At 37.8% G+C, this 13,828-nt stretch overlaps 1 protein-coding gene across 4 annotated transcripts in view; it reads left to right on the forward strand.

Moving 5' to 3' along the window:
* VPS13B (vacuolar protein sorting 13 homolog B) overlaps positions 1 to 3,493 on the forward strand; it is a 391,865-nt gene extending 388,372 nt beyond the window's left edge. For all 4 annotated transcript variants that reach the window (XM_081951024.1, XM_081951026.1, XM_081951025.1 and 1 more), the window contains exons 60-62: positions 17 to 119; positions 706 to 955; positions 1,065 to 3,493. In XM_081951024.1, the coding sequence (XP_081807150.1) occupies positions 17 to 119; positions 706 to 955; positions 1,065 to 1,313 (602 nt within the window). In that variant the 3' untranslated portion in view covers positions 1,314 to 3,493. The remainder of the gene's footprint in view (positions 1 to 16; positions 120 to 705; positions 956 to 1,064) is intronic.
* The last annotated feature ends 10,335 nt before the right edge of the window (positions 3,494 to 13,828 follow it).

Below are 13,828 nucleotides of genomic sequence, written 5' to 3' on the forward strand. Positions count from 1 at the left end.
ACTTTTATCACCGCAGGTATTTTGCATGGAGCTGGACTTTCCCAGCATCCTAAACAGCGTTGTCCTCCGAGCGATCAACATGCTGATCAGGCACCAAACAGCCACGTCAAATACGTCTGGTAAATTATCTGGATACTGAATCATTTCTATGCCCCAAGTGTTGATTAATAGATTCTGGCTTCTGGTCAAGCTAACAGAGCAAAAGGCTGACTTACAGCAGAATATATAGGAATGCTAAACATAAAAGTTCAGCAGAGGCCCTTTCGGAAAGCCAGCTGTCCTTTGAGCTTTGGAAATTGATGCGAGCCTGTCTTTGTTTATGAAAGATATTACTCGGTGGCCTTTGCCCAAATATTGGACATCTCCAGAAATAACTGCTACAGTAGTTTCTTCTCAGTTTGGTTCCAGTTTCCAGTTCCAATCCCTTAGAGTGGATTCAGGGCTGGAAGAAGAAATGAATTGGACAAGAGAGATGTGATTCTGACCATCAATTAGGTCAGCTTGGCTGCAGAAGATGGAGGTTTGAGAGTGTTACAAAATAAACAAGGCCTCTTTGGGATTTAAAATCATAGCAAGTTTTGCAAAAAAAAAAGTTTCTGTTTAATGCTACCGCTTCTTTAGAGAGAGAAAAGGAACTTTTGCTGAGAAATTTTGACTATCAGGTGAATGCATGTTCTTCATCTTGAACCTTTTTTTTTAAAATAGGAAAATGCTTCAGTCACTGGGGAGACCAGAGGTCTACATGGCCCTGGATGTGATAATTGTGAGTGGATCAGGCCAAGAACACGAAGGATGTTTACTCCTTACTTCAGAAGTGCTCTTTGTGGTTAGCATTGATGAAGACACACAGCAACAGGCATTCCCAGTGACAGAAATTGAATGCCTGCTAGAGGGTGAACAAAGCAATCTGTTGAAGATGCAGCTCAAACAGCAGGGAGTGTCTTGTGATCAAGAGGTAAAGCTCCAGATTTATTTTATTTGTAGTCTTTAAAAACATGCTTTTTTTTTCAACTTTATTAGCAATGCACTGCCCATTTCCATAAATCTGTGTTCTCTGATTTCAGGCAGATGGAAACCGAGAGAGACTGTCCGAACAGCAGTACAACAGACTTGTTGACTACATTACAAAAGCATCCTACCACTTGGTTACTGTCCCTGTGTCTGTACAAAACACAGCACCTCTCATAGCTGCAGAACCAGTTCCAGCAACAGTAAAGACTTATCAATACCTGGTTAATCCCATTTTTGCTCATGTATTCATCAGCAAATTTACAATGGTAAAAAATAAAGCTTTGAGTAGAGGATTTAACTGAAAACACTCTGCTGAAATGTTTCCAGATTTAAAGTACTATCTATGCAGTTGCCTAATAAGAACTTTTACATTTCACATCACATGAAAACAGATAAGTTTAAACTTAGGTGTGCTGGGATATTGAACAAGCACATTAAAAAGAAGAGTCTATTTTGCACTCAGTACATTTGAGATGAATTCTGTAGTCTGCTTTATGAGACAAAATATTGTATGTATGTTGTAAAATAAGCTGTCAGTAAACAGAAATTGGCAACCTAATAAGATGACAATGAAAATCTTTTATTTTCTTTTTAATTGGAAGTCTAATATGAAAAGATTGACAGAATGCACAGAAAGAACATTATAATGTTCTTGTCTTTCTCTTCATTTTCTAAAGAGGTGCCAGGTAATATAAGCAAGGTTTAGAACTTAGCTTTAAAGACTTGCTCAGGGCTGAAATTTATACTGCAACTGGCCCAACCTATAGCAAAATTATTCTTTCTATTCAGTTTGGAAGTACGTAGGTGTGCTAAGTGAACTGTGATAATCTAGGGTTCCGGACCATTCTGTTAATTTTCATTGACTGAGATTTTGCCAAATTTCAGTCCTTAATATAATTAGTGCCTTTATTTAGTTTGAAGAACTAGTTGGTGACAACACTAATTTATGAGATATTTGTCTACCAGAAAAGATAGCAATGTTTTCTGAAGATTGTTGAATGTATGTGCTATTGCAATTCTTTAACAATGTATAATTATGCAAGAGTTCTCATGGACTATTAACGAGGGACCAGTAACTTGCATTATATAAAGCTTTACAACTTTTGTTTAGCCAAGGATACCAAAAATGAGAAGATAATTTAAATCATCGGCTGATCCAAGATGCATTACTCAAAGTATGTTCCATTAAGTTACATCCAAGCAACATAACAATTGCTACATTGGTTGTTTTAACAGATTTTCATTTTGATCAACATATCCATACTAGAGCACCATAGCAAACACAATTTGGGTTCCATAATTCCAAGTCATGCAGTGGTAATTGCAGCAATTCTGGGTAGGTGCCAGCATAGGGAAAGCTCATCTAAATGAATGATTGACTTGAAGCCTATATAGCCATGTTCAAGAAATAGACATAACTCGAACTCATATTTGTCTCAGTTTTCTATAAAATAAGAGATTCAGTGTATCACTGAAAATGCTATTTAATACTATGAGATGTAGTTTCCTCTAAAAGCATTTGAATTTTTAACTGAACAAGTGAGTAGCCAGAGCATCAGCTCTCATATAGCCCTATTACCCACTGTCATCCGAAGTTAAACCCTTATATCCACTGGAAAGGACCCAGTAAACCATAAACTAGTGCCTGGTTTCATTACTGCTGTAATATTCAGTAATTACACTTGCACCAGAAGGTTAAATGGCACATTCTTTTTTTTAAAAAAGTATATACTTGTGACATAGAACTCTACACTAAACCATCAACCCAGAAAAAGTAAAATTCATGGATGTATGGCCAAATCATTTTAGACCATTCAGCTGTGTTACTGGATCAGTTATCAGATTTCTCATTTCCTGTGTAAATCTAATTTTTCAGAGACCTCTAGTATGTTAATAGTGGATGTTTTTAAATGTACTTTTTCCATAGATTTTTCAACATCTGTTTTCAACTTCAAATTGTAGAAGAATCACCGGCATAAAATAGCTATTAGATTTATATAAATTGAACTGTGATCAGCAAGCTATAGTTTCAAAAGGTGTGTTTGCTCTGGGCTCTTAGCTATTTATTTTTATTTAACACTTTTGGTCCTAAACATTTCTTTTTCTCTTTTCCTCCCCACTCTAATACCCTGCTCAGCTTTTTAAGGCAAGAACTCAACATTAATCTGTACAAGGCCAATCTGCATTACAAAACTATGTGGAAGCTAGGTATTGAATTTAAACTGTTTCAGCCAGTTGTCGCTGTTTCCAGTACATTTCTGGCAGAGATTTTGAAAGCTCTTTTGATTTTGTCACATATCCCATGTGTTCCATTTTTAAAATATTCAGCCTTTGAAAACTGGGCTTATCCTAAGTATAAACTAGATACACCCTTTGTTAAATGTTGGTTAAGTTGTTTGTTAGTCATTGTTTACTTACACTGCTTTAAAATATTGTATTTTATATATGAATCTTTCATGAGAAATAAAGAGTTATATTGCCACTTTGTCTGTTCACAGTACTGTTGTAGCAATTTGATTCAAAAGAAATGCATTAATAAAGTGGCAAAATAATAAACTAGGACAAACAGGATAGATTATAGATAAAATTGCATGGCTAATCATAATATTTGAATATTTATTTATAAGAATTAAATTCCAGTTTCCTGCCCAGAACACATTTTGGGCAGCTAACAATTTAAAAAAATATTATTTACAATCTGAAAATGTTAACAATTTCAATTAATTCAAGCACTTGGCTAAAGAAAAATATCTTGTCACCAAAGCAGGAAGAATGGAAGTCGAGTATACACTGAGAGTATAGTATGACTTGGGAGCAAAACAGAATGTCCTTGACCTGCAATACCTCAAAAAGCAAGAGCATCTTTAGAGACCATCCCATGCCATGCAGCTCATAGCAGGGTATGCATGGGATGGTGACTACTAGAATCCCTATGGCATCACTAAAAGCACTATGCTGTGGGTTAGGAAACCTGAGACACAAATTGTGCTTCAATCATAAACATATTGCATTGTTGGGTAACTCAACTGTCAATCTATAGTCCTCCCACTGTAGTTAACATATAGTATATGAAGTTATATTTAACTATAAAGTAGTCTAAGGATTGCAACTAATAATGTAGATGTCTGAACACTGAAAGCATGAAATAATTCTTAGATTCTACACTATTTTTGCGCACTATATAATGTTCACCACCATAAATGGTCCTTAAGAGGGCCTTGCTGGTCAGGGAGAGCAGACTGGGGCCAGAGGTTCCCAGCTCAATCAAATGTTTACATAAGGACTAGATAACTCATGTGCTACTCGGTCACCAGTTCAGATACTGTATATCCTTATCAGATTCCTCAATGTCTTCAACAATAGCAGACTTCTAATGTGCTTGAAATGTTCTTTAAAATTCAGTGAGGATTCAGAGATGTAACTGCCTTAAAGCAGCCATGTTCAACTCAGGAATTTTTTAATAACATCTGATGTGTCATAAAATGCTTAATAATTTTGTCAGAAAGCAAGAGTTCTGAGCCAGGTGGATGTCTGACAGAATTACCTGGATGCATTATCAACATAGCCTTTTTGGTCACAAGTTCACTTGCTTGCTAGTTTTTTCTTTCCCTCTTATGGCCAGCAAAATCTCTTAAAGGGACAGCATATTGCTAAGAGCAATCCAAAATTTTAGCAGATTGGAGAGTAACAGCAGACAACTACTGAAAAATGAAAGACTTGGTGAAAAAAAATCCATCAATATCTAATAACAGATTTTGAATCAGGAACCTAGTGACCAATTAATTGAACATCATCATTTTACTAACTTTGAAACGTCCAAGAAGGGGCAAGGTGCCATTAATCTCATCAATAAACCTGTGTGTTCCTAAATTTTTAGCTGGACCACGGTAGAACTAATGCTAACTTAGATAAGCTGCTATCCTACTGCAGTACAGCTCTTAAAAGCCAAAAACAGCCATTTGCATCTGCCTGCCCACAGCTATGCGGCACGTTTCCACAATACCTGTTACAAAGTGAACTCTTGTGAATAACAGCAATTTTTATAACTACGTTTATATTATCACAAAAGAAAAAAAATCTGTTTGTTGCGCAACAGTGTGCTACCTGCAAGATACTCAATGTTCTGAGAAAAAATTATAAAGGTAAAGGTAAAATGTGGATACCCTACACTTCACCTTCAGATGGTCACTGAAAACAGCCATGTCTTCATTTCTCCTTTTTGCCTACTTCTCTGTGAAGCAGAAGCTATAAAAGGAGAGAGAAAAATTGCTTCCAACTGCCACATAACTGCTGCTAAAAGGAAGCTAAAAAGATCCATGGATAATATCAAGATTTTTCCTGTTGTCCCTTAAACTTGACATACCCTCTCCTCTCAGTGTTTTATTTTAGAAAGAAAACGTAAAAGATTTCTGCTACTAGGGATATTTCAGCCTGGCACATTGTCCAAGGAGCAGGGGGTTGGGCTAGAAGACATCCAAGGTCCCTTTCCAACTATGATGATGATGAAGATTAAATACTGCAGTGCTTTCCATGAGCTTTGCTTGCTACCAACTGAAAGAATCCAAGACACATTCCAAGATAGATTTCATTTAATGAACACAATACAGCAGTACCAGCATTGAAGGTGATCGTTATTGATCACAATAATATTCGATTATTTCATCTCCAAAAGGAAGCTCTGAAAAACAAAAAAAAGTAAGTTATTAAGAACCTGGAATTTATTCTCCCATTTTGAAAAAGATGTGCAAAACATCATTTTATGTAAGCTGTTTATAAAATATTTGTTTTATGAAGCCCAAAGACTCTAACAGTTATAATCCTAAAACAAGTTCATGATATGATGAAATGCCACTGCAAACATAATTAGCAACTTAATAGTAAAGCTTCTAACAGGATGATTTGAAAACTGCTAAAAATTAGCAGCAATGAAACCGGCTACATTTTTTCCAAGAAAGCACATGAATATTAGAATTAAGAAAGTACATCATCAATGGGGAAAAAAATCATAGGAGTGACTTCAGTTAAAACAAAATAAATGAATCATTTTATTTTATTTTACTTTGCTCTAAGTGAATTACTAACTTTTATTCTGTATTTCAATATGCACCAGTACCAGATCTGTGCCATTTCTTTGCTAGCAATGTGAAAGTGATTTAATCAGTCTTATTTATGCCACCCAACCCACAAAGCAATTCTGTTGTCTGCTATTGGCTTCTCCTGGAAAGCGTTTTGATTTCCTGGGTCAGGGTGGAGAAAAAATGTGTGGCCCGAGATCACCCAGCTGGCTTCTAATAAGGGAGAACTCGAACCCGGGCTTCACACTTAATGTCAGCACTTTAATTGCTATGCTACACTATCCAAGCTAGCTTAAAAGAAATATTCCCTTGAATTATTAAAGCAGAAGTTGAACGATTGCTTACTTGATTAGCAGATGTCATTAGGGCTTCACACTGTGAAACACTCCTGCTTTTCTCTTGTCCTCAAAGTCTTTCGCAAAATCAAATGTTTTATAGAAATCTCTGTACTTATTTTGCTTTGCTTGAATGAAATAATACTAAGGAGGAAAAAAATTACCATTACAAGACTTTAACACACGCAACTTGATTAAATACTGAACAATTTTTTTTTTAAATGAGAGCAATGTCTATGAAAACACTCAGCTCCTGGGCAGCTTAAATTGTTTACAAAATGTTGAGAAAACAGTGATGCAATGATGAAAAAGGTGTACACTGTTAACACTACAATCCTGTACCTATTTACCTGGGACTTGCTTAATGACCCTAATTGGGAACAGAATTCACCTTGCTAAATGGAGCACTCTTTAAACGAAACACCTGACACCACTGCTTAGAAATGGAAGTTCTGGTTCAGCTAGTCGACTTTTTACCATTTATACTTATGGCCTCAGAAAGGGTGCTGTATAGCCCTTAGACTTATATACTGCTTCACAGTGCTTCTCTAAGCAGTTTACAGAGTCAGCATCTTGCCCCCAACAATCTGGGTGCTTATTTTACCGACCTCGGAAGGATAGGAGGCCGAGTCAACCTTCAACCAGTGAGACTCGAATTGCTAAACTTCTGGCAGCCGGCAGTCAGCAGAAGTAGCTTGCAGTACTGCACTCTAACCACTGCGCCACCACAGAAGTGATTTATATAACCCATAAATAACTTCCAACTGACATCAAACATCACCATCCCCAACTTCTGTAGTCACATAAATGCATGTTGGGCACCTGGATCCCTGTTAACACATACAATCGGTCATCAGGTGCCCTACAATCATGGTATTGCCATTTGCAATCTCCTCTGCCAGTTTCCCCAGATAGTCAAAGAGGAAGCCAGCAGGGAAGGTTACAGGCTGCTGCCACTTGCCGAAGATTCCCTCTCATCTCTGAGGGCTGACTGAAAGAGCTGCTGGCTGATAATAAGGCTTAAATCATGAAGATCAAAGCTCTGTTTTGGTACCCTCCGGAAGGGTCACGGCAAGGACCTGATCCTCAAGCTCTGAGATACAACAGCTTTTATGTTCACCTTGTTCTCATTTGATTCCTGGGAGGTGCCCTACTCCCTTGGAGCAAGTAGTTGCTTTACAATACCTTTACCATGGCTAGCAACCAGTAGGAAGCAGTGAATTCTACTGATACCACACACACCCCTGACCGAGGAGCATAACAAAGGTCACCCTGGAAGCAGCAGGAGAAGCGAGCAGAAGAGCAGCGAGTGGGGAGGAAGACAGTGGGGGGAGTTGAAGCACACCCTACAATTGTAAGTTTGGGCAGCCTGCTAAGCACCCAAATTTTGATCATGTGACATGAGAGCACTGCAACAGCCATAGCTTCAAGACAAGTGCTAGCTGTAACTATCATTTGTTCAGCATTATCACTGCAAACAGACACTGAGCAAATGGTCATTAAACAAGGGTTATTTGTAATTTTTCAGGACTTGCGCAAATATTTAAGAATTAAGAATAAAAAAAATCTGGTTTACACTGAGTTTTAACACAAGAAATCCTCACCTCCAAGAGAAAAAAGCTTCCTGTTACTAAAGTAACTCCTATCAGAAAATTCTGTCTTGCAAATCTTCCCAGGAGATCTCTCATTCGTGGCTTGGGCAACAGATTAGAAGACATGTTGAAGCTTTCTCCTAAAACAGAAAGGGAAATTAAGGCTTTGCTATTATGATCACAATATGAACAACAAAAATTGAACCACAAAGTATTCCCTATAACAGAAAGGCAGCATTTTTATAGAACTAATTATTTGGAAATTGTTTTATTTGTTAGAAATACATTGTGTGTGGTATAACCTAGGACGCTATAAAGGTTTTGAAAAGAGATTTTCAGTGATAGCCAGGACAAAGCCCACAAAGTGTCACTTTTCAAATTAAAACAATTAAGGTCCAAGGTTCCAGAAGCTATATGCATACATGCATCAAAACCTTTATAGAGCCCTAAGTTATATCACACATTATGTATTTCTAACAAATAAAACAATTTCCAAAGAATGAGTTCTATAAAAATGCTGCCTTTCTGTTATATGCATGCATGCAGCAGAAACAGATGAAAGCAGTTTCTATGGCACAAATGCAACTCTATTTAAAAATGTGATAATTGGTTAATAGATTGCATTTTTAAAAGCCTGATTCCAAAGCTTTGCAAACTCCTAATATGGATGCTGCACAAGGTATCCTTCCTTTCCACACCTGCTGATGGCATTTCAATCTTCCACTTTGGGAATCTAATGTTCACTGCCAGCGTGACAAGGTACAGTGTCAACCTGCTGGCATTATTTTCATTCCGCTACTCATCCGAAATGCAGCAAATGGTCTCTCCCCGCTTCCCCGCAACACAACCCACAGCTTCCTTAATCACAGTCTACAAATCATCTGCCCTCTGCAGGTTTCGCCTGGGGCCGCTAATTCACGTCCAAATGACCGCAACGGAGAGAGGAAAGCAAGTCGCGAGCCAAAAATCATCTCATCCTTTCGGTCCAAGCTCCCACCGAGCGATTCTGCTGCATCTGGCGGGGACCCCAAAACAGACGGACGCACCCAGCCTCCTCCTCCTCCCACCCCCGCCCAACTGCACCGCCTCCCCCCTCCCCCGGGGTGTCCCTAGACTGTTCTTTCTGGACCGTCTCAGTGTCGAGCTAAGCCCGGCGTCCCCCCAAAGGGCAGGGAAGGAGAGAACCGCGCAGGAGGCCGCCCGCAGATACTCACGGCCGACGCCAAAGCAGGAGGAAGTTCCTTCTCTGACCCCTACGGAGCCAAGGCCGTCCTTAACGGCTCCGACCTGCGCATGCGCCTCGCGGGGATGTAACTACGGCAAGCACTCAGGCCAAACTTGCATCGCGGCAGCTGCTTCTCGGAGAGCGTGGCGTGGGGGGGGGAGGGCAGCGCCGAAGGTGGCTGGCTTTTGCCAGGCGAGGGGCGGGGCTGAAAGTTGATTAGCAATGCGCTAATCGTGAATGTCCGCGGTGGGACTCCCAGAGCCTGCCAGGGTTAAGTTAGCAGAATAAGAGAGAAACAGAGTTGGACCTTAGAGATCTTCTAGTCCAACCCCCTGCTCAAGCAGGAGACCCTATATATCATTTTAGACGAATGGTTGTCCAATCCCTTCTTAAAAACTACACCTCTTCAGACAAATGGCTATCCAACATCTTCTTAAAGACTTCCAGTGTCGGAGGCAAGCTGTTCCACTGATTAATTGTTCTAACTGTCAGGATACTTCTCCTCAGTTCTAAGTTGCTTCTCTCCTTGATTCGTTTCCACCCATTGCTTCTTGTCCTACCCTTGGAGAATAGCTTGACCCCCTCTTCTTTGTGGCAGCTCCTTAAAGTTCGGGACGGTTAATTTTCGTCTAGCTTTTAATGGAGCGTTCATGGCCATTCCTATGATTTGCATTGCTAAATTCCAAATTCCTTGCAACTCCAGATTGTCAATGAGGAGCTCTATACTCTCTCTCTCTCTCTCTCCCCCTCTCTCTCTCCCACCCCAGAAGAAGCCCTGCAAGAACATCTGGAGATAAGAACGCCACCAAACTGGGTTCAGGTCAGACAAACCCCTGCAATTTCAGGGCTATCATTCTAAATGTGGTTTGCCATCTGCCCTGGGGGCTGGGAGTGGGGTGGCATTCCCATCCAGTCATTGCTGGTCCTCCTGCCCAGGTACCAGCTGGACCTGATGCTGTGCAGTTTTGGAGGCCAGGCAAGGTTAGCCAGATACCACCATCGACATCATTTTTGTGGTTCTGGGCTGGAGTTACTTCTGAAAACTGGACTAACAGCTGGCCTGTCAGATATAATTGGCATTGTTGAACACCGAATGCAAAAACAAGTCTTTTGTGCCACAATCAAAATCAGATTTGCTCTTTTTTTCTGGGCCAGGAATGAATTCATGGCAAACAGTTGATTCAGAACTGACAGGATGCCAAATATATTATAGCATTGTTTAAAAATTAGTATTTTAAAGTGGATGTTATTTAAAACAGACATCAGAATTTCAGACATTTTATTTGGATTTGTTGTGCTGGGTTGGGCACAGCACAATCATTTTGCTGTGGTATAAATTAAATTGGGACCAATTGATCACACATCATTTTTGCCATATTGTGACAAGTTTTGTTTTCTGCTGATATGAGTTACTGTATACTAAATTTCTGTTATATAGCTTCAAGAATATTTGTGATGTAATTTTTGCCGTTAGATAATTCTAAGTGCAATTGTAGAATGTTTATTGCAGAGTGATATGTAAAATTGTAGGCTTCCCATTTTCTGTTTCAGTTACATCTGTTTGGGCTTGGCACTATTTTTAATGCAAAATTAGCTATTTCTACATTTTTTCTTAGAAAATAACCTTATATTAAAAAGTGCAACCCATGTTTTATTATATTAACATATCTGAGCTACATGATGGCCTAAATAATCTAATTTGTATATATTTAGATTAAATTGATTTTTATTTATTTTCCTATGGCACACTTGGGCACCTTCTGTGTGGTATAAATAGAACAGAATGGAATGGAAATCTTTATTGACCAAATGTGATTGGACACACAAGGAATTTGTCTTTGGTGCATATACTCTCAGTGTACATAAAAAGAAAAGATACATTCATCAAGAATCATAAGGTACAACACTAAATAATAGTCATAGGATACAAATAAGCAATCAAATCATAGGATTTGATTACAAGGATACAATCAACATAAACCATAAGGATACAAGCAACAAAGTTACAGTCACACAGTCATAAGTGGGAGGAAATGGGTGATAGGAATGATGAGAAGATTAATAGTAATGCAGACTTAGTGAATAGTTTGATAGTGTTGAGGGACTTATTTGTTTAGCAGAGTGATGGTGTTCATGGGGAAACTGTCCTTGTGTCTAGTTGTTCTGATGCGCAGTGCACTATAGCATCATTCTGAGGGTAGGAGTTGAAACAATTTATATCCAGGATGTGAGGGCTCTGTAAATATTTTCACAGCTCTTTTTTTTAATGTGCAGTGTACAGGTCCTCAATGGAAGAAAGGTTGGTAGCTATTGTTTTTTCTGCAGTTCTAATTATCCTCTGAAGTCTACGTCTGTCTTGTTGGATTACAGAACCAAACCAGACAGTTATGGAGGTGCAGATGACAGACTCAATAATTCCTCTGTAGAATGTAGAGTATGTAGTATATCCATTTAAAAAAATGGCATTCTTTACCACTTCCTGCCTCTGACCAGGAGGTATGAACTTATCTCAACCCATATTTGCCATCCCGGTATTAATTAAGTACTTGCCAACTGGAACTGGAACTTAATGAAATTCTAGAAGGGTATCAGCAAAGCAAGATGTTGAAGGCAAATGGAAAACATGAACTAATAAAAAGGCTCAACCAGTGGAACTGCAAATTCGGCTTTTGAAGTTCTTTCAAGTACTGCATGCTTTTATTTTGGAGTAATGTTACAATGATGAATGCAAAGAACAAATAAGCAGGAATGGTTTTTCTAACTTTTGGACCATATGAAGATGAAGCAACATGTTGATGGTTACCAGTAATTGCCACAACTATTGAAAGCATTAGTCATTAGGTTGGATTTTTAATCACTGGCTTGCAAAAGCTTTGAGGGTGAGGAGAAAAGAGAAATTTCAAATGCTCCCTTCCTTTGCTTTTAAAAAAATGACAAAAAGTACCAAACTTCATAGAATGGGTTGCCCAAATAAACAAGACTATTTGAGAGCTTGACCAACAATGATTAGTTTGTTTCAACTGAAAAAATAGACTGCAATCTATAAAAACTAATTTTGAAAGAATCGTTTAGTCCTTTTAAGATAAAGCAAGACTTTCTTATTCTATAAATAAAAGTGAATTTCTCATACCTGGTCTTTAAATACAAAGTGTTACTTAAGCATTCTCCAGATATTTGCAACTCTCAAAATTCTACAGTTAACATGGCTATTGCTAGGAGTTTATGACCACACATTTGGACATCTAGATTCAGGAAACTGGACTAAGCACTATTCTATGTATAAACCAATAAAGCACAGAATTGGAAGGGATCAAAATATTATTGAAGCCATCTGTCAATGTAGGAAACGTTCCAACATTGGTCATTAGGCTGCAGCTTAAAATATTCTATCTCTGGGAATCTTATTTTTTGTTTTCTAGTTTGTGTATTGAGTATCTGCCTGTTATCAGAAGTTATGCCAAATTTGTGATCCTTTTGACACCTCAATTTATTCCAGAAAGTCATCTCTTCAAGAAAAAAGCCGTTTCCTCCATTTGCCAGTATATTACGAAGTTTTGGTTGTCAAACAAGGTACAATGTGAAGATTGGATGTTCTTTATAGAGAGCTGACTTCAACCAAATTTTGGTTTCTGGATTAGATCTGACTCATTGTTTTGTGTCTAGATTATAATTGTATTATTATCAAATTCTCAGGAAATTCTTCCTAATGTTCACATACACTCTTTTCTGGGAAATTGAGCTTGCCGTCTGGATCCTATTTATCAAATGACAAATTTTCCTGATATGAGAAGCATTCAAATATTTTAAAATATGATTGATTGATTCATTCATTGTATTCCATCATGTTGTTTCTAATGTCTAGCAACCACATAGATATTTCTTCATCATGATCTATCCTTTTAGTCTTCCTTTGTTTTTATAGTAATTTTATTAAAGATTACAATTTACAACAGCAAAAACTAATGCAAACTAAATATATTTAAAAGAATAAAAAATATGAAAAGTGCATAAAATAGAAAAGAACATTTTAACGTAGGTTGGAGGACACATAGCTCAGGCAGTGAAAAGGGATGATAATCCAATTTTGTAAGTGAAAATCTATTTTCTGAATGTTAGAAATCTATTTACTGTCGGCTCAGACATCCTCTCTATGAATGTTTACAGGTGAACATTTAAATAGTGGTGATTGAGGTACTATCAATACATTCTAAGAGGATTTTTGTGGGAAAGGGAATATAGTTTCCTGGATGTATTGATTACTTTGACAAATTATCCCAATGCCATAGCAGGCTAACAACAGCTTAATAGATAGTTTGAAGTGTATATTTTGTTCATACAGGATCTAAACCAGATGAAGTTTTTAAAATTATGTACATTCTTGTCAATGTGATTTTTTAAACATCTACACTGAATTATCCAGAAATGCAATATCCATTAATGAAAAATATCATTTAGCAATGTCCTTATTCATAAACTATTATAATTTGGGGATTGGCTTCATATTAATCATCTCTGGAGAAATGACGAGAAAAAACCAAAAACAATTCAGGGAGAAAAGTTATAAACTGCTTTTATTAACACGTTTATTAA

The sequence above is a fragment of the Natrix helvetica genome, assembly GCF_964273705.1.
Source record: "Natrix helvetica genome assembly, chromosome: 4".
NCBI classification, from domain to species: domain Eukaryota; kingdom Metazoa; phylum Chordata; class Lepidosauria; order Squamata; family Natricidae; genus Natrix; species Natrix helvetica.